At 41.6% G+C, this 21,433-nt stretch overlaps 3 protein-coding genes across 8 annotated transcripts in view; all 3 read right to left on the bottom strand.

The window, feature by feature from the left end:
- Window positions 1–1,282: 1,282 nt before the first annotated feature.
- Window positions 1,283–5,581, bottom strand: LOC114797976 (taste receptor type 1 member 1-like). The gene is made up of 6 exons (XM_028993321.1): window positions 4,842–5,581; window positions 4,294–4,591; window positions 3,462–4,193; window positions 3,112–3,324; window positions 2,565–2,685; window positions 1,283–2,217 (listed from the first exon to the last, which is right to left on the bottom strand). The coding sequence occupies exons 1-6, from the start codon at window positions 5,024–5,026 to the stop codon at window positions 1,283–1,285; spliced, it is 2,484 nt and encodes an 827-aa protein (XP_028849154.1). The 5' UTR covers window positions 5,027–5,581.
- An 86-nt stretch (window positions 5,582–5,667) lies between these two features.
- rer1 (retention in endoplasmic reticulum sorting receptor 1) lies at window positions 5,668–9,680 on the bottom strand. 4 transcript variants are annotated; one of them, XR_003751020.1, is made up of 8 exons: window positions 9,464–9,589; window positions 8,196–8,281; window positions 7,985–8,089; window positions 7,774–7,873; window positions 7,424–7,502; window positions 7,160–7,295; window positions 6,914–7,056; window positions 5,668–6,108 (listed from the first exon to the last, which is right to left on the bottom strand). XR_003751020.1 is itself a non-coding variant. In XM_028993320.1 (8 exons), exons 2-8 carry the CDS (start codon window positions 8,274–8,276, stop codon window positions 6,089–6,091), a joined length of 576 nt encoding a protein of 191 aa, XP_028849153.1. In that variant the 5' UTR covers window positions 8,277–8,281; window positions 9,464–9,680; the 3' UTR covers window positions 5,668–6,088. The 4 variants fall into 4 exon arrangements, 3 of the variants coding, with proteins under 3 accessions (XP_028849153.1, XP_028849152.1, XP_028849150.1); XM_028993320.1 differs by having other exon boundaries at window positions 7,002–7,056; window positions 9,464–9,680; XM_028993319.1 differs by lacking the exons at window positions 5,668–6,108; window positions 9,464–9,589 and adding an exon at window positions 9,068–9,107 and having other exon boundaries at window positions 6,737–7,056.
- A 465-nt stretch (window positions 9,681–10,145) lies between these two features.
- tp73 (tumor protein p73) overlaps window positions 10,146–21,433 on the bottom strand; it is a 28,977-nt gene continuing 17,689 nt past the window's right edge. For 2 of the 3 annotated variants that reach the window (XM_028992563.1, XM_028992565.1), the window contains 8 exons: window positions 17,330–17,439; window positions 17,044–17,186; window positions 15,388–15,476; window positions 15,129–15,253; window positions 14,875–15,017; window positions 14,617–14,749; window positions 12,831–12,924; window positions 12,245–12,571 (listed from right to left, as the gene is read on the bottom strand). In XM_028992563.1, the coding sequence (XP_028848396.1) occupies window positions 12,245–12,571; window positions 12,831–12,924; window positions 14,617–14,749; window positions 14,875–15,017; window positions 15,129–15,253; window positions 15,388–15,476; window positions 17,044–17,186; window positions 17,330–17,439 (1,164 nt within the window). Of the gene's footprint in view, window positions 12,572–12,830; window positions 12,925–14,616; window positions 14,750–14,874; window positions 15,018–15,128; window positions 15,254–15,387; window positions 15,477–17,043; window positions 17,187–17,329; window positions 17,440–21,433 lie in introns of all 3 variants that reach the window. The other variant, XM_028992564.1, reaches the window with a different exon arrangement.

Below are 21,433 nucleotides of genomic sequence, written 5' to 3'. Positions count from 1 at the left end.
TCACATTTAGCAAATTGCTAGTATCAACATAGTACTAGAATTTTTTTTCACTTTTCAAAACAAAATTGTGATCACTTTGCATCAAAGTAAGTGTATATTATGTGTCATGGCGGCAGGGACACAGCAGGACATCAGGTGTACGCAGTCATGAATTAGGACCACGACATGGACAACATGAAACTCCAGACTGGCGCACACAGCAGGAGTCAAAACCATGACAGAAAGACACTTTACCAATACGATGTTAAAGTGGGTAGCTGAGGTAGAGGTCAAAGGCACACGACTGCTGTTATAAGAAAGCAGCAAGAAGGTAGGTTGCCCTCCATTTTCTAGCTCATGCTGAGCTACACTGCCCTCTGGATGTGGAAGAGAACAACGACTTTCCCATAATGCAGTGAGTTAGCACCTATAGGGTTTTCCATGGATATTCATAACATGTACATTTACATTTTACAGCATTTATCAGACGGCCTTATCCAGAGCGACTTACAATCAGTAGTTACAGGGACAGTCCCCCCCTGGAGCAACTTAGTGTCTTGCTCAGGGACACAATGGTAGTAAGCGGGATTTGAACCTGGGTCTTCTGGTTCATAGGCGAGTGTGTTACCCACTAGGCCAATACCACCCCACCCCCAACCTTTTTTCCTCAGAGAGATCATATCCATGAGGTCCAGGAATATCCTCTCCCAAAGAAGGTTGGTGTTTTTACAAACTGCTTCCATAAAAATGTCTTTATGCCAGATTCTTGCATCATCAGACATTGTATCTCTTGCACCTAACAGGTTTCATTACTATGTTTACATGTAGTTAAAAGTGTGATTTTCTTATTGCCTAGTTAACACAAGCAAACAATGGGAATGGGAAATCACTGGGTATTTATAGCAGGTATAATAACTAACAAAATAGTAATGCACTATTCCAATGTGACATCCAAACACAATGCAGCCACATGCAGCCACACAGATTGAAATTGTCTTTAATATATTTAAAGCTCAGAATTTTTAAATGCATTGCAGCAGCATTTAAGAGAAAGTCAGAGACATTTATCAATACATTTGAATCAGCATTTCAGATCAACGTACCATCGCCCCTGTGTGGCTGAAATGTGAACTAAATGGCAATATTTGGCAGTTAAAACCAGTGTGAAGCCACAATACAAATAAGGACTGGGTTTGCCTAAATATTTGCATCTAAATAAGAACATGATGTGCCGAAAATGAGCAGTATGATGGTAAATGTGCATATACCCCGTACTATAGTTCACGGTTCACATTTTTGCCACCTACATCCTGCTAATGGTTTGCGTGTAACTCTGAATGCTCGATTGAAAGAACTCTTGTGTGTTCTTTTGCGGCTCGAAGACTATGATGTACGACTTGGGGAGGAAGTAGCTGAAGAGGATGCCGTACGCACTGAACAGCTCAGCGGCTGCATCCACCAGCTGCACATACTTGTCTTTGGACATCAGGAAAGTAGTGAAATTTACAATCCAACTCACATAGAACAGAAGTAGGCTGAAGGTTATGGCTTTGGCCTCGTTGTAGTTTTTGGGCAGGTCAGTGCCCATGTATGAAAAACAGAAGCAGAGAAAACTGAGGAACCACGTAAAAGAGAGAGTAATGGGCATGAAGGACATAGTCTGCCGGTCACAATTCAGTAGCATTTTGTCCCTAAAAGATTCGGTGTCCTTTTGCGGCATGGGCCGATCGACCGACATCCAGACCGTGCAAATGATGGTCTGAACAACGGTGATACCAATGATGACCAGCCACTGGCCATTGTGCTTCACCCACCATGTGTGCACCTTGGGGAACTTAGCGGCCATCTTGAAAATGCAGACGATCTGGAAGGAGCGCACCCCAAGACAGGCGAGACAGACGGTGTAGAAATAGATGAACAGCATGTTCCTCAAGGCACAGTCCACAGGCTGAGGCTTCCCGAAGTAGAAGAACACACTGAGCGATGACAGACCCAGGCTGCCCAGCATGAGGAAGCACATGCTGCCCCCGGCGGAGCGGACCACCGGGGTGTTGTAATTGTACGCAAACAGGATGCTCACTGTGATCACGAGCAGGATGAAGACGGTAGCAGAGACCATGATCATGATGGACAAAGGCTCATTGAAATGGAGGTACTCTACCGAGCGCTTTATACAGGCGCTGCTTCGTTCGGTGGACCACTCGTCTTCCTGGCACTTCAGGCATGTGTACAGGTCAACTGGGGAGAGACAGAACAGGTCCTCTCAGAACAGGTACGGATAAAACTGCATTTGGAATATTTCCACATATATACACCACAATGAAGCCGAAACAAAGAGGAAGTAGTGGACCACATACACCTATTAACGTCTGCTTGACAAATTCTACGTTTGAAAGCTGTAGCAAACACTTCCTGCCTTGCATGCCGATGACATGCAGGACGTCTCTTATCTTGTCCACCCTCCTCTGGCAGTGTAAGAAAGCACTACCGTGCCAACTAGCATTAATAGTAAGGGGGGATGCTGTCAATATTAATGTCACGTTTCTGTGCCTTTTACGTGTTTTTGATGGTTGCAGGGTGTTTACCTGTTTGGTTCGCATAGTAATTAATGCCACACTCCACACACTGGAAACAGCACCTCTGCAGCCCATCCTGCTTTCGAACGAAACCTGGCTTACATTCAGCCGAGCAATTGGCAAATGGCACCTTTAAAATAGCAAAAGAGTTCATTTCTCAACATTATGAGTAGTATGTTTAGTGGCCGAGTACTGTTTGCTAGTACAGGAATCTTGAAAAAAAACCACGTGAAAGTTAACTAAACTTTTGTTCCAACTACCAATTTGTTGATGTTTAAACTACTTGTCACCCATAACATGATTGTTGATGACAATTAGAGGATAATTGAAAGCTATCAATCATACTAATGATTTAAGCAAGTGACCATCAATAAATATATAAAAGGATTGTATTTTTTGGTTGTTGCTATTTATTATATATGGAGTTGTCTTACACTATCAAACACGCCCCATGCTAAGCACTGCACTTAGCACCAGTCTGAAAATGGTGCCCTCAGCGTCACCAAATTTGAAAGTAATTAATTCGTTTGATTGATAAGTTTGTCACGTAACCTACTGTTCGATTTTTGTGCCACATTATCTGTTCATCATATATGGTGAAGTTGAAGACTGGTTGGGTTTCGTATGTGCCGATAGTCTGAAACACGACAGGCTTCATGTCTGTGCGCCACAGCAAGATTGTGAAAGATGCTGGAGGTTCGTTTTCTGCATCGAACGTCACATACTGGCCAAGCAAGCTGAAATTCAACTTTTTAATCTCTTGAAGAATCTGGAAGGAGCAGACAAAAAAACACCACCACAAATACAATCTGTTTTTCATACTGGTTATTAAAAAGAAATTAACTGGGAAAACATTTGGCTGAAACCCTTAAACCCTTAAGCTGTAGTCCTTAGTTAGACGCTTACCATGTAGGGGTATATTGTCTGAGACTTGTTGCATCCTGTCTCACTGCAGCTGAGGGCATTATGTAATGCATTCGCCATTGCATAAATGGCAGCGTAAACGGGAAAGGAATATATTGGACTTTGATTGATAATATTTGCTGCATGTAAAGTGGTACAGTTCTCACAATCCTGGTTGCAAAAGGCTTGATCCAAAAGGTCGGGATTGCTGTCACAGGCCGCACAGTCACTTTGTTCTTGTGACTTGTAGACAAACTCGCTGAACCCAGGTATGGTAATCATTTTTGTTGTCACTCCGAAGATTGTGCCGACCTTGTTTATTCCCTTCAGCTTAGATAGATTCGGGTCCATGGACCAAGCGTCACTGGCAATCCACACTTTATCTTGGACCTTGAACTGTATGGCTGATTGGATAAAGTTTTCAGTGAAAACAATGATGACATTTATGTTCATCCTGTTGATATTGTACAATGTGACGTTGTGTTTGGATGAATCTGTGAGCAGCTCTTGGTAGGCCAGGCAGATGTTGGTTTTCCCGATCATTGAATAGAAAAGTTTCAAGGCGTTCTCGGAGTACTCGTCTTTGCTCCCAATGAACGCAACCCAGTTCCAGCCAAAGTGCTGGATGATATAGATTATTAACTTAATCTGCTCTCGGTTACTGGGCACAGTCCGTAAAAATGATGGATATTTCCATTTATCACTGAATGCATTGCTGGTGGCTGCATATCCAATCTGCACAAGAGCACAAGAGACAGAGAGATGAAAGAGTGTGCAACACACTCTGCTTACTTTTACTAACAACACAGTAATATGATTGGATAACCACATTTACCATTGGTATCAGGTCCATCATAAAGAGGGGTGCTGCAGTCATACTTTCAGTGCTGCTTAATGGACCTGTGAAACCAATCACTTTAGGCTGGTACATATTGTAAGATGTTCGGACTTTAATTGATCCATTTTGTGAGAAGAACTGAAGGAGGGAAGGGAAGTTCTCTGCATCCGAACAGTGGTCAAAGATATCGTAGCCGAGGGTGACATTGGGGAGGATGGCTGTGGAATTGTTAATCTGCTCCACGGCGAATCTCATCACCTGAAATATCTGATAGCCTTGCAAATAGAGTGGCTCACTGATCCAAAACAAAAGGGAGAAAAATAAATTCATCAGCCATTTATTTATATGCGTCCCACATTGATCATCTCATCTCAAAAATGCATCAAATAACATCATTAAACCGTTTCTTATTAAGAGGGTGTTGATGATTTGCATTAGGATGACGGTAGGTTCATCTTCCTCACCATGGACATTTTTCCCGAAGAGCACCATCTCCAGACACTCGATAGTATTCTTTTAATGTAAATATGCATCCTTGTACTTACCGAGCACAGACCAAAGCCTCTGGCTCTTTAGTGTAGACTTGAGTCTTCTCAGGATAGTGCATAGGGAAAAGTCCTCCCAGCAAATATTCACCAGGTAGGGTGAATTCTGAAGCCTGGCACCCAGTTTGAAAGAAAATGTGATGCCAATGGGCAAGAAGAAACACATGAAAAGCGACCCGTTGCATTGCGTCTGCCCTGTGGTGCAGAGCCAGTGATTTCTGGCTGATTCATGTGCGTGATCGGGGGAATTTAATGAGCCTCCACATACAACTTTGCATTTACTAATGCATGCATCATTACACTGCTCAACAAAAGAACCAAAGCCTTTTTGCATGGTTCAGTCAAATGTGAGAACAAAAAACTTGACATTGACCTTAATATTTTGATCTGGTGGCACATGTATGCAAACACATACCACAGATTTCAGGACTGGTGCCATTCATTCGAATGAATCACCGATTGCATGCGACTTATCTCATTTTTGCATTTGCAAAACTGCTCAGTGTGTGCGGGATTGACTTTCTTTTACAATCTAAAACTTTCAACACAATAACTAATGAAGTGCCACGGCTCCTAAAGTCCATGTCCAAAATTTGTTTTGGAAAGCTAATTTAGTAAAGGAGCTTTTAAATTAACTGAAGAATCAACCGCTTAACTGCTTCCAGTTAATAGATCTTTCTTGTCTATTTGTATTGTAAATTGGTTTATTAAAACAAACGCCATACGGAGTTTCCCCGCATTGAATGAGCCGAGTCCTTTCTTGACACATTATATTTGAATAACAATGGATTTCACCTTCAAAATGCACACTTTTGTAGTTCTGATATGAAGGGACACCATCTTTAATAACATTGGAGTGAGGAAAAAAAATACACTTTAAAGTTTTTTTTTTTGTTTGTTTTTGCCATGAGTACAAGAAAACCAGCCACATGCAATTTGTTCCATGACAACCCTTGCATTCAGTCACACACATGACTTCTTCATGACACAGAATGCATTGAAAAACAATTCTGCCTGAAGGAGATCAAAATATTTTAACTGTTAAAATATTTATAGATTTATAAAAGCCATCCTCAAATGTGGTGCACTGTGATAGGAACTGTTGCTCCTTCAGGTATGATCCATACTGCTTGTTACAGTGTCATAATAATCACCAATTAATAAAAAAAAAAAAAAAAAAATCCCCCCCAACCCCCTAAAATTTCTTGATGCCAACCCTCTCCATCCATATGTATTATTTAAAGCACTCAATGATCACATGTTTCCTCTGCAAGAGAAGAGAAAGAAACAAAGAAACATTTTTGATGGAATGATTAAACAAATCACAGAATATAGACAGAACTCTGCGCTTTAATGCACTATGCTTTCATGGAACGAGCCCAGGCTTTTAAAAAAAATAACAATAAATAGTTTTCACCGCTGCATCTAAACAAAGGAAGGGGTGGGACATCTAGATGTGAGTTATGTACTACCGGCATGGAAATAATGTACAATTAAATACTGGTTTAAAAATGTTAGCCTGTTTTAGGAAGGGTTAAACCAAATCTGCATGTGATATTGTCATATGGCATTGCTTTAAGAAAAATAACACAAGGACCACAATTATCACCCTTGTCGAATTACCTAATCTAATGAGGTGAACACTTTGATATTATATTCTGATCCTGTTGCTGAGTAGTTGTATCCATATATGAACAGTGAATGCAAAAGGTATGCAAATTATTGATCTAAACAATGATTAATGGATTTTCGTGGGGACACAATGGTGCATTTATATTATAACAGTAATGTAGAGCCCCCCCCCCCCCTAGGGTTACAAGGCAAAGGCTGTACCCTAGTCACCCCAAAAAACTGTTTCCAAACATGATTTAAAAAAAAAAAAAAAAAAAAAAAAAAAAAAACTTGACAGCCCAGAGGCACACCAAAGGCAGGAAGATGCGCACATCCCAGAAAAAAAGAAGATCCAAATGGTTACACCCCAAGGTCATCATGGATCAAAACTATTTTTCCTTTCAGTTTTTAATCTCATTTAAAAACAAAGCAAAAACTCTTCAATCTTTTTCTTTACGCACCATTGGTCATCATTTAGTTTAATTAATGTGGGGGGGTGGTGATTTTTTGTTTTTTAACTAGCAAATGCTTTCCCTGTGTCTTCCTTGCCTCTGTACGTCCTCTTCCCATGTGTGAAGGGCAGGTATCTGTACTTAATCATGTGCTGTGAGGGGGGGGAAACAAACATAAAAAGTGAGACATAATCCATCTGAGTGATGCACATCAGGAATTATCTGCCACTTGCACACAGTAGTAAGAATGCATACCTTGATTTGTCTCTTCATAGTGATGCAGAACAGCATGATGAAGTACATTACAAGTATGGGCCAGAACACGGGCACATTGAAGGCTTCAAAGAATGTACAAATCATTGCAATGACGATGCCTTTTGTTGCAGAATGCCTATAAATGGAAAAATCACCACATTACCGCAAACATGTTACAAAAAGAAACAAAATGCAGAAAAAAAACATACATAATGCGGTACAAATGCAAGCCACTAGATAATTAATCACAGCAATGCAACTCACCAGAATTTGAATTCAGGCAATCTCCTGATGAAAGGCCGAAATTCCTCATTTTGTTTTGTGGGCAACGCTGGTCCCTCATCTGAAAAGAAGAAAAATTAAACCTTTAAATTTGAAAAGCACTGGAGACCATTATTTGGCTATACTTAGCAACACACAATAAAACACAAACACATTTTAAATGCTGCAATTACCGCAACAACACAAAAATGAACAATGAACACTTTTCGCTCTTTGTCTCTCCTGTAAGTCGAACAAGGACCCCTCATACACAGCATGTCTACAGCCAATCAGGGGTGGCTGCAATCATATGGTGACACAGTAACAGAACACGTCCCCAACCTCAAGATTACCTGCGTCATCCAGTAGCGAAGGATCCACTTTTGGCGAGAGGAAAGCAATGAAGAGGTTGAGATGGTAGATTCCCAGAGCGTATGTGACTATGTACCAACCCTGCGGAACATGGCATTGCAGAACATGACTTTAAAACTAAACAATTTACAAATTGTCCCAAGCCTTGACCATACAATGCTCAAATATACAGTGTGAACAGAACAGTCAGACCTGCAGTATGTAGACTCTTATCATGTAGATGGCAGTCAGTAGAAGCGTGGCAGCCCACCGCACCGATGAGAACGGCGTTGACTTATCTAACCATGACTGATAAACCTGGAAAACACAAACCCACAACAGACAAAACAAAAGCCAAAGACATCACATAATTGTTCCAAAGATCCGTTTTACATGGCTCGCCATCGCAACACTGCATTCTGACCTGTCCAAGGTTCGTGAAAAAGCGTCCAATCGCTGAGGGCTTCCCATGGATTGCTTCGCCGGTACTGTCTCCTTCTGACATTCTGTCTGTGGGAGAGAATGACAGTCAGATGTAAGATCATCCTCAATCAATCATTCATTTGCTCTAGAATGTCTTCAAATGTAATCGTAGAGTAGTTATACATATCACTGCAAAACAGCACAAACATTACCAATAGTAACATGGGTTATGTGACCCATAGATAAAAAAAAACCCGAAAGATTCAACCATATGAACCAATAGGTAAAACCACCGGTAACCCCCTTAAAAAAGTTAATTACACCCCTGTTTTATAACTATGAAAGAGCGGGGATTCGTGTATTTTGTATTTGCTGCTGTTCATGGTAGAGCGTCGGGTGGCTAGCCGTCGAGCTGCACATCACGTTTACAAGTTTAACCAGCTCCCTGCACGGTCTGCTCCAACGATGCACCGAGCCCAGCGTTATAGGCAGGTAGGCAGCCAGTTTTCCGTCGCAGCAGTAGGTTAACCGGCTGATGTGTTGATCAATATACGCGTTCTGGTCTAACGAGCTAGTCAGACGAATCTGAAACCTGACGTGAGATATGCTAATCCTGTCGGTACGTGGCAAGAAAAACGCCATAAAGTGACAAGTCAGAAAATTGTAAACACTGCAAAATGTGCGACGCAATGGACGTGTTGAAGCCACCGAATGTGTTAAGCTAGTTTTTATTGATTAGCCACTGGGTTGTCGCCGGAATTGATGAAAGAGCATTTAGCCAAGAGCTAGCTTTTAGGAAGTAGCTATGATGTCTGAGCAAAAACGTGACAAGCCGAGAATGTAAAGCACCAATCACACAGACTATTTTCTCGCCTTGGTTTGAGCTGGCGATAAATCCAGCCGTTTCACTAAGTATACCACCCACAATGGACATTGGTATTTAAACGGTTAATGTTTATACCAGAAACCCGGATAGTGTAGTTCATTCGCTCGCCCTGTCTAATTGGAACAGTGGCAAGTGTGGCTGCCAAAGAACTACAACTCCCAGCAACGACCGCGACAAGAGGACAACTCACTTCCGGGCAAAAATATCGTTCTGGAAAAGGGCTAGCAGGCACCGCGAGCTACGCTCTTCCACATCTTGGATTCGGGTGCGTTGCCGTGAAACAAAAGAGCACGTCACGGTCGACAAACAACATGCGCTCAAAGCCTCGAGGCACAAAGCGCGTCTTACAGAGGCCTAAACGACAGAGGACGCGTTCCTCTTACCCGGTGCTGCCGCTGTGTCACTCTCGGCGATACCCGACTACCGCTAGTGCGGCCGCTGCGTGAACACGTCAGTACTTCCGTACGGCCGCGACAGAAACTCGGCAGGCGCAAGCAATCGAACGCAGAATCTTAAACTCGTCCACCGTCGGTTCGAATAGGCTGGGCCCACCGCTGCGTCCAGTGGTGGGCAGACTACTCGGACCCCCTCTTTAAAACCAAATGGATTTTTCTGAGACCACGAACGACGTTCGGAGGTTCAGCTCACGAGCCTTAACTTGCCTCCGCAAGGTGGCGCTGTGAAAGAATCGCGCATTTCCACGTTCCGACGTGAACCCGATCCGTGCCGAAAGCAAAAAAAAAAATAATAAAAAGCAGACGTACAGTTTCCATGAGACTAAATGTACCAAGGGAATCAATTAAAAGCTCGTTTATGCCATGCACATTTTTATGTTCGAAACATATGAGAAAAGAACACTACACAAAAATGAAAGCATGAGCACATCTCTTGTTTTTTTTCTTAATGTTGATATAAACGGTAATGATATTACATTTTTATACAAAACATTTTGACACATCAACATTCCCAGAATAGTAAAGGAAAATTACAGTCTACTTTATACATCTTAAAAAGACATAATACTGATTTTAGCCAGTCTTATAATTAAATCTACATATTATTGCAATGATTATTACATGGTACATTATAATGTTATTATGTGGGATATTTTTTTGTTGGGCGGATGATGTAGCCAATAATTGGTGCAAAGTTCTCCAAATGCCAAAAGGTCCCAGGCTGAATGAATTTCATGTACCATCCACGACATTAAAACCATCTGCATAATGCTGTCTAGTTCCCCCCCCCCCATGCTCACAAAACAACACTGACCCCCTCCACACAACTCCTGTAATATCTGGTTCCAATATCTGGATGTTCAGTCAGTTGTTTAAATTTTACAAATTGGAAAATCTCTAGAGTTTAGAAGTAACATCCACACGATGTTTCCTGGGAGAATTTTGCACATTGTGTCCGCTGGCATCTCTGCTCGTGGTAATGATGTACATGCAGCGCTGATTCTTCAGATCAGGTCACCTGCAGCCATTGTTCCCTGGTCCAGTTCCAGCGCTCACATGCCCCTTAAATGTGCACTGCATACTTAACACGGGTCAGTGTGGTTTCTCTTTCTAGTCTAATGCTGTGTGATGTGACGATTTCTGTCACTACCACAATTAAGGCTTTCAGCAAATTCTTCTATAGTAGCTCCTCGATAGGAAAAAAAGGATATTCATCACTGTGCAAGGTGAGCCTTGGGTGCCATGGTATCATCATCGATTGTTCTCCCTTGACCAGTTTAGTCACTGGATTTGTGGTGAACCCAGCATGAATTGCATTTAGGCCATGCTCTAACCCAGTCTACCAAGGCCCACTGCCTTCAGTGGATTTAATGTTGATGCTGCATATGTATCTGCACTGCATTGTTCAGATAATAAAATCTAAAAGTCTTGTAATAGTCCAAAAAAAGTCCTGTAATAACATATATTTTCAAGATACACAGCACGGGGACTAACAAAGTCTAAGCCTCACAATTATTTATACATTGTCCACTTTGGGGTCTGGTTAATAAGACCTTGACCTGCAAGGCCATGTTAGCCTAAAAAAGAACACAGTTTGGGATAAATGAATCTTTCAATCCTAAATGATCACTAGCTTTAAATTATAATCTATTATCTTATTACAGATGCCTCTGATATATAAACATATTAATTGTTATTCTAGATATTCCGGATTTTGCATGAGACAAATTCTAAATTATTTCAATTCTATTGACTTAATAAGGCCTGTTTATGTAGTTTCTGGGGACACATTTAAACTTTTAGATTTGTAAGTTATGCGCAGAACAAACGAAATAATACAAATAAATAAATAAATACAATTACGATTACTATCAAAACGAAGATGATTTAAAATACCACAGATGTGCACAAATCTGGATACCTTATGAAGTGTTCAAGAATCCATGACGCTATTTGTCATTGATTCATCAACTTCTCTGCAATTATTAGTAATTAATTCATGATTATAATAAAGAATTTAGGACGCCAATTCATTACTGTATTCCATATGGCAATTCATGGTACCATGCGTTTTGTATGAGAAAGGCCTGTCACTTACTCGGTGGTGTCTCTAGTTCTGTAATACCACAATGTGTTCTTGACTATGTCTGAATAATATTGTTTTCTCCTGATGCACAAAAATAAACACATCGGTTGTGTGAATCCTTGCTCACACAAATCCTTTACAAAAATGCTATTTAAAACCCCAATGATTAACCTAATCACAATGTAATATTTTACAATAGATACACATATTTACATGGAAACAATACAAAACAAATATGTAATAAATAAACCAGTAAGGACCTTATCGTGCTTGACGATTAACAATACCATTTCCACCATATGACCACAAACTTAACACACAACCTCACTTACACACGCAGCACCTTCCTTTAACTCTGAACGTCCAATCTGTAAAGATTAGTACTTATTTCTGTAGAGGATATGTGTAAATGTATAGTGATTTAAAAAAAGACCTGCGGACTGTACAGGCAAAATGAAGGTGTAGAAAAGTCTGCAATTGAAGTGCTTATGGAAGTGCTTATACTTTTGGAAGTATAAAGGATCCACAGAGAATGAAAGACAGTGTCCCATGTTTTCAGACTGCATGCCAGTAGTCTGTAGACAGTGTGAAACTGCTACAGATGTCCAAGACTTGCACAGGCCTCAGTGCATGTCGCTCTCCATGAACTCCTCCTTGATGGAGTGGCGGCGCGTTTTGCAGTCTGGCATATCAAAGCCAAAGTCGGCCCACTCTTCCGGGGCTGGGCCCCCCCCGCGGTTGGGGATGGTGATGGTGTGACGCACGCGAAAGTGCACGGCCTCCATGACGCGTTGGCGCTGCAGTTCGCCGCCGGGCCCGATAGACATGGCCGCCATGTTGCTGCTGGAGCGGATGAGCTGCTGGCCGTAGTCATGGCTCTGCTTCATGTCCTGCAGACCCCTCCAGATGGCCAGTCTGAACTGCTCCGGGATCTTCAAAGTGCCCAGGTCCTGCAATGCAGTACAGGAAATAGTGCTTCAGTATTTATCAGGTGGACACCCATCAACCAACACTTATAAAGCAAATAGATGACCAAGTATAAAGGTTTTGCATTGAAGAAATGTTAATATTTTTAGCTATTTAGCTTTTTAAGGGCTGTCCTGTGCAAACTAGACAAAACTTTGAGATTGTGTGAGGTATTCACATAAAAAAAAACAAAAAAAAACATTAGGGGTGGTGTAGGGCATGAGAACAGAGCTGGGCGTTTACCTCCATGGAGAGAGCCTGGAGGTGGTAGATACTCTGCAGACCCTGTGAGGCAAAATAGTCGATGTAGTTCTGGCAGCCCAGACTGGTCAGAAAACTGTGCGGAAACAAAAGGAAGCCCACTGAGACCGGGCGGCTCGCTCCTATACAGACCACACGCAACCTCTGCCGCAGCAGGAGCCTGAACCAATCACAAGATTATGCTACACCACCAACCCACAAGTCAGTAATACATGTATATTTTTTTTAACCCAGGTTTTAAATATCTGTAATTGCAGAACTTACAAATTAAACAATAATGATCAGCTGTATTAAATTATATTAATTACACTAATCATAATTAAAAGGCATGCAACCATATTGATGATTCATAAGACCATTTTATTCAATTGATAATTTTTTTATTATAAAAACACTCGTAAGAAAATCTGCTACATACAGTATGTAACAACATTTTTCTTTTGCATTTGTGTGCTTTATACAAAAGAGAGATTATTGAAATGGCTCTTAATTTCTGAAAAATGGAACAAAACATGAAAAAAAAAACAATTTCTCAGCACATGAAAACAAGACACTGTTTGAAAAAGTGCTAGATGATTAAGAAAAAACAAAAACATATTTATTCATAAAAAATGAAATCAAATACTGATTGGACTGTTCAGTTCAGTCTTAGGAAAATGCTTATAGCATTTTAAATATAAAGGATAAATGATTGAAGGTCAAAAGTGCAAATGACTAAAAAAATGTAAGGGCATGCATTTACCAAAAAAAAAAAAAGTAATAATAAAAAAGTAGAAATTAGATATATGTAAATATGTAATTTATCAAATGTACTACTATATTTAAATTAGATGGTTTTAAATTGTAATTTTAAATTCCAGTCAGTTTAACAGTTGACAAAAACAAGACTTTTTTTCTGACCAGCAGAAAAGATGACATACATATGCAGTACAGGGAGTATAATAATGGGGGCGAATAATCAGAGTCCAAATATAATGAGTCATAAACACCAAAACACCAAAAAATTTTCACAAATGATTAAACACTCCCATCAGTAATACAGGATGTGATGTTACTTTGCATGACACAGGGATGTTTTTGTTGAGCTTTATAAGATGCAGTGCATTGGGAATAATATACCTATATTGATCTGAAACTATTATAGCACAGATCTCGCTTGCTAGCAAGGTGTATTGTTAGGAGAAAAATGCAGGAGAATGCGAGACTGGAGAGAGGAGATTTGGATTCGATATTTGGGGGAAATTCGATATTTGGGGGATATTTGCTTGTTGAAAAGAATTTTATTTGACCATAAGTAATCAGGGCAGTTAATTTACCTAACAACTGGGCACGCATGTGAACATGTGCTTGTTGGTGCCGGTCCCATGCCCGGGTAAATGGGGAGGGTTGTGTCAGGCTGAGAAGCCGAAAGGAGACAGCAACAGTCATGGTAGTTAATTACCATTATTTGTGGTCAATTTTGGGCTGAACCAAACACATATCTGGCAACACCTGTAGTACATGTTGCACATGTCATGTATTGCCAAGGGAGGCTTAAAATCAAACCAAGTATTTGGTTTGATCCTCAAATTTTAAACATAATTTATGAAGTTTGTCTTCTAGGTGACAGAAGTAATTATACTCAAACAAAACAGGCTGGGCGGGCAGTTAGTCACTCCTCCTCTCCAAGTTACAGACAGCAGACCTGCCCTAAAACACTATGTCTATTATAGGGCTCACAGTGTAGGTTAATGAGTGTTTGTGTAAGCACTACTGCAAAGTGAGGTACCTGACAAGGCTGGGGTCAGGGTTATATGGAGGGGGAGGTGTGCAGTGCGATGCTGAAACCATGGTCTGGGTGGGGTGACCACCGTTGAGGTCACCGTTGGTCTGCATATGGTGACCACCCAGCATGTTTGCACCTGAAGCAAAAAACAATAGGTCAAGACACACCACTTTTCCAACACATAGTATCACAAGCAGTGGTTGGTTCTCGATCCATAACAAACAGAGACACACACAAACACTGACACTTCTGTAGACTCACCCATGTGGGCCATGCTAGGGGAAGGTCCAGCGGTCTGCTGTGGCTGGTGACCCACTAGCTGGTTGACAGGGGGCAGCTTGCTGTGAAGTTTGTTCATGTTGGACAGTGGACATCCATAGGAGGATGGGGAAGCCACATGACTCCTGTATGTAAACAAAGAAAAAGTCTGTGGGTATATAAAAATCTGAAATGTGCACGTGTGACACAGGTATGTGTGAGCGTGTGTGTGTGTGTGAGAGAGTGTGTATACTCACTGCCGGTGTAGCAACTGCTGCTGCTGCTGTCTGTAGGATTCCACCAGCTGTTGAGGAACCAGCTCCATCAGCTCCAGACTGTCCTTAATCTTCATCAGGATGTCAAAATTTTCCCTGCCCCTCACCTGTGGCCCACACACATACAAACGCACACACACAGATGCATCCGGTTTGTAATAAATAGCCTTCTGCTGAGCTACATGTCAAGGACACACGAGAAAATCAGTATTATGTGGGCCCATGAGGGCTCAAGGCTTACAGGGATGTAGAATAACTCCTCGTCTCCATGGCGTCTCTTCTTTATGTTGATGGAGGGCCCTGAGGTGGTGGGCGAGGTCTGTTTAAAATCTGACAGAAACATTATTATTAGTTTAAATATTATAAACACCACTGCAAAAGAAGAACAGATTATGTACAGTTGAGGCCAAAATTATTAGCATTAATTATGGAACATTTTAAACTTCTTCCCTATGTTTGCAGCATTGATGAAACTTGATATAATCATACATTCACCAGTGCTATTTAGATGTTTTTGGTAAATCTTGTCATATAAAATCAATTTTTAGGCTTGCTTTATTTCAAATATATTTAAAAAGGGGGTGCTCAAAAATATGAATGCTTGCTTTTAAAACACACCGACAGTAATTAACCGATCAGCTTGGAAACCACATCTGTGCAGTCAGTTAGCTTCCTAACAACATTCAATCTGCATAGAAAGACCTCCAGGAACAGGGCACCTGAACACATGAGAAGGACTACTGTTAGGCACCATGTCAAAGACAAGGGAAATCAGTCTGGAGCTCAGAAAAAAAGATTGTAGAGGGGAAAGGTTACACTGCCATCTCCAAGCCATTCACAGTGACTAGAACTGCTGTATGTTGCATAATTGCCAAGTACAAGAAACAAACCAGTCCGTGGCCATAAATGCTAGATTATAAGAACTCTGGAAAGGAAAATCCTTGTCAACGAGGAGCCTTGTCCATCTGCCATGATGATTGTTGTTGACCTGGTCTCTTCTGGAATTAGTGTTTCAAGGAACACAGTTGTGAGGGCTCTCCATTGTGGTGGGGTTCAGGGCCACCATCCCAGAAGATCCCCTTTACTCAAAGAGTGGCACATCAGAGCCTGACTGAGGTTTGCCCATGAACATTTGAAAGGTAAAGATCAGTTTTGGATGTCTGTGCTTTGGTCTGATGAGACTTTTTTTTTTGTTTGGGTACATGGATTTTGCTTATGCTTGGAAATGAAAGGGAGAGGTCTTCAACCATAGGTACACAGTTCCCACAGATAAACATGGTGATGGGAGCATCATGCTGTTGAGCTGTTTTGAATCCTAATGCACAGGGAGCCTTGTTCAAGTGCACGACATCATGAAAAAAGAAGAATCTGCTCCTAGTTTAGGCTTAGGTCATTGATGGGTCTTCCAACAAGACAATGACTCAAAGCATACATCGACATTGGTCCAATAGTTCCTCAAGGATACCAAAACCAAGATCCTGGATCCCACACAGAGCCAAGACGTCAATCCTGTTGAGAATCTGTGGCGGTGCTCAAATTGAATTTCCATGCTTGGAAACCATGAAATTTGGACCAGCTAGAACAAAACCAACCTAGTAAAGAACTACTCTAAGAGATTGGTGTCGGCTGTGGCTCAGAAAGAGGACATTGACTATGACTAGGGGTTAATAATTTTGGATGTCTATTTTTTGTGTATACTTGGTGTATCAATAAAATATCCTGATTAAACTTAGTGGACCTTGTTATTTAGAGATTATTTGTTTTTAAAAACAACACACTTGTTGTTAATATTCATATTCATGGGGAAATCAAGACTAAGGGGGGCTAATCATTTTAGCCTCAACTGTATGTATGCATGTCTTGTTTTAAATGGAGGTGCACCCGTGCGGAGACTCACTGCGTTTGTTGGCGTTGCCATTTTTGGCGACTGTTTCATTCACGGCCTGCTGCTCTCTGAAATGATCCTCATCCGCTTTGCGGTCTCGCCCTGGACATGCACAGATGCGACCCTCAAACGACCTTCTGCCCAGAACCTGACCACTGCAGAGGAGACAGATCAGGTTCAGAGACAGACCAGGGAGGTCATTCTATGAATTGGTGAGTCCGTGTGAGTGATTACGAGTACATTTTATGGGTAAGTATGAGTTTATGAGGGCCGTGGGTGTAGATGAGTATGCACTCACTCTCGCGTTTCCAGTGTGATGATGATGAGGATGGGTCTGCGGTTCATGCCTCCCACACAGCTGCTGTTGCACATAAAGTTGTACAAGATGGTCGTGAACTCTGTCCCCACCTGCTCAAAAACAGAACATCACAGTTGGCATCACACAGCAGTTCCAGCGGATAATAGATCCCAAGGGCCTGTCCCTTTACCCACAACTTATTCACGCTTGTACACCTGTACAAAGAGCAAACATGCAAAAACATGAAGATAACACATTATTTGTAATGCACCATCCAAATGCATTGGATATTTTTTTTGGGTCACTGTATGTGGGCTTTTTGTATCATTACTTCATTATTCCTCTGTATGTCCTTGGGCACACAAGACAATGGAAAGTTAAAGGAACGCAAGCCTGTCCTTCCATTGTCACAATTTCGCAGTGAATTTAAAAACCAATAGATGGCAGAAATACACACATAATCCCACAGATTATGAAAAGTCCCCAAAAGACAGCGGGTGTATAAAATTGCTTTTGGTGTCATTACTGACTCTGTAATTACCTCACACAAGTCCCAACCTGCCTCAGAATAAGCAAGAAATTTAAAAAATATATATATTTCTGCACAGTTACTCCTTGTTACAAAAGTCTGCTTCCACAGTGTCCCTGTGCCTCATTAGAGTGTGATAATGAATGTCTAAAAACACCACGGCTACACGCTCATGAGTGCAGGAAAAAGTAGGATTCATTTGAATGGCGGTGCACTGGAACATCCTGTGGTGAAGGTGTTCACGCTCACAGAGAGTGTTTGAATAGCTCACACATGTGCAAATCCAGAAGACGCACTTACACCAAATGTGTGTGTCTGTGTGTATGCATGACAAAAACTAATGTCCTAACAATGACAGGAAAAAAGGAAATTTCATATAAATTGTGCCATTTATAAGACATATTATTCACCCTTATTCAGACTGACTTACAATCAGTTGTTACAGTGACAGTCCCACTGAAACAACTCAAGGTGAAGTGTCCTACTCAGGGACACAATGGTAGTAAGTGGGGTTTAAACCATTGACTATGTGGTCTTCTGGTTCATAGAAATCAGAATTGCATTTATTGTCCAATTATGTGAATGAGCTCATACAAGCAATTTTGTTCCGGTCGACGGTGTAAGACAGTATAAAAACTACAATATCTACAATATAGGCTAAATCCTATATACTGACAAATACAAAAATACTGAAATAATAACACAAATGTTCATAAAGTGCAGTTGCAAGGTGTGTGACAATTTCAGCTATTAAGAAGGGTGGTGGTGAGAGGAAAGAAACTTTTCTTGTGACAGCTGGTCCTGTCTGCAGGCCTCTAGATCATCTGCCATTTCCTGTTTTTTGAGGGGGACATGTCCTGGATGGAGGGCAGGGGAACACCTATGATCTTTCCTATCGTCTATACAGTTGGCTGCAGTCTGTTCCTGTCCAGACAGGGATAGAGGAGCACAGGACAGACTGAGGCGAGGGTGTTACCCACTAGGCTAGTACCACCCAGGAATCTGTTTCTGCCTGGTTACATTCAGACCTATGGGGCATATGGGCAATTTCTATGTTTGTGACACATTCACCTCAGGTCAGAATCTTAATCCCACGATCTGTTTCATTTACATTTACAGCATTTATCAGACGCCCTTATCCAGAGCGACTTACAATCAGTAGTTACAGGGACAGTCTCCCTGGAGCAACTTAGGGTTAAGTGTCTTGCTCAGGGACACAATGGTAGTAAGTGGGATTCGAACCCGGGCCTTCTGGTTCATAGGCAAGTGTGTTACCCACTAGGCTACTGCCACCCTTTTTAAATAAACAATGATGCTTTAAAAAATATATTTTTCAAGATAACATTAGTAGAACCTAAAACACTTGTAGCAATTAAGGCTTAAACTATTGGTTATGGATCAATACATATTAGGTGTTACACTGATATTTAATTATATGCTGTGGACACAAGTCATATGCTGTGGACACAAGTCATTTCCAAAAATTGCTGAATAGGATGCAGTAAATCTGTATTGCAGTGATAAAGGCAAAAGGTGGTTATTTAGATTAAACTCTTTCGCAAAGACTCAATGCCTCAGACTACAAGACTCAACAGTACCTGTGGTGACAGTATTTATTTAAGCACAACAAATGACTTCTAAGATGTGCTACTTACCATGTGTCAATTTCCTGTATGCACAATGATTTAATGTGTGTATTTCTATATTGTTTCTATATTGCTCAAAACACAAACACAAAAATATGACTTCCTAGATATGAACGAATGAAATATTCTCATTAAATAATTTGTTCAGTACATTGTTGAATTCACTGACATCAAAATCACACAAAAATATTGATGGAAATCAAATTTATCAAGCCATGGAGGTCTGGATTTGGAGTCACACTCAAAATTAACCTGGAAAAACACACTTAAAACAAGTCAAAATGAGGCTCAGTAGAGTGTGTGGCCTCCGTGTGCCTGTATGACCTCCCTACAATGCCTGGGCATGCTCCTGATGAAAATGAGGTGGAAGATGTTCTCCTGAATGATCTCCTCCCAGACCTGGACTAAAGCAGACATGATGTCCCAGAGGTGCTCAATTGGATTCAGTCTGGGGAACGGGCGTGCCAGTCCATAGCATGACCTAATGGCAGTCAGACCACCTTCGGGCAGTGGTGGCCTAGCAGTTAAGGAAGTGGCCCCGTAATCATAATTCAAATCCCAAGCCACCAAGGTGTCACCGACAACCACTGAGCAAAGCACCATCCCCTATCACTGCTTCCCTGGTTGCCTGTCATGGCTGCTCACTGCACACCAAAAGCAGAGGACACATTCCATTGTGCGCACGTGTGCTGTGCTGCAGTGTTTCACAATGACAATCACTTCACTTTCACTTCACCTCGGGTGATCACATGGAGGGCTGTGCGGCCTCCCAAAGGAATGCAACCCCACACCATTACTGACCCGCTGCCAAACCGGTCATGCTGGAGGGTGTTTCAGGCAGCAGAATATTCTCCATGGCATATCCAGAATCTGTCTCATCAGTCACATATGCTCAGTGTGAACCTGCTTTCATCTGTGAATTTGCCAATCTGTATGTTCTATGGCAAATGCCAAACATGCTGCACCCCCCACCTGGGGATGTCGGGCCTTTATACCACCCTCATGGAGTCTGTTTCTGACTGTTTGAGTAGACACATGCACATTTGTAGCCTGCTGGAAGTCATTTTGTGGGCAGTGCTCCTCCTGTTCCTCCTTGCACAAAGGCAGAGGTAGCAGTCCTGCTACTGGGTTGTTGCCCTCCTATGGCCTCCATACATCTCCTGATGTACTGGTCTCCTGGTAGTGCCCCGTGCTCTGGACACTACACTGACAGACACCTTTTTGCCATTGATGTACATTTACATTTAAGGCATTTATCAGATGCCCTTATCCAGAGTGACTTACAATCAGTAGTTACAGGGACAGTCCCCGCTGGAGCAATTTTAGGGTTAAGGCCACAATGGTAGTAAGCGGGATTTGAACCTGGGTCTTCTGGTTCATAGGCGAGTGTGCTACCCACTAGGCTACTACCACCCTCTTACCATGTACCATCCTGCACTACCTGAGTTTGTAGGCTCTGTATCATGCTACCACTAGTGTGAAAGCACCGGCAGCATTCCAAAGTGACTAAAACATCAGCCAGAAAGCATAGGAACTGAGAAGTGGTCTGTGGTCACCACCTGCAGAACCTGTTGTCTATCCCATTTGCACAACAGCAATCAGTGTTGCTTCCTAAGTGGACATTTTGATTTTACAGAAGTTTGATTGACTTGGAGTTACATTGTGTTGTTGTTTTTTAACAGAGAATTTGTATTTACATGTTAATAGACATAAGAACTGTGCTTGAGTTTTTCCTTATTTTATCTTCTCTTATCATTTGTAAATTGCACTTACATTGTAAGATGTATACATTAGCCTTCAAATCAAGCCAGTTACATTTCTTATTAGCTGGCTGTGTGAATGTGTGTGTTTGCGCATGGTATGACGACGCACTGTTGCCCCACCCTAGGTGAGTCCCTGCCTTGTACCTGAGACCCTGCTGTGGATTAT

Source organism: Denticeps clupeoides, chromosome 10 (assembly GCF_900700375.1).
Source record: "Denticeps clupeoides chromosome 10, fDenClu1.1, whole genome shotgun sequence".
NCBI classification, from domain to species: domain Eukaryota; kingdom Metazoa; phylum Chordata; class Actinopteri; order Clupeiformes; family Denticipitidae; genus Denticeps; species Denticeps clupeoides.
Note: the sequence above shows the minus strand (reverse complement) of the source record. Positions and strands in the feature narration are given on the sequence as shown.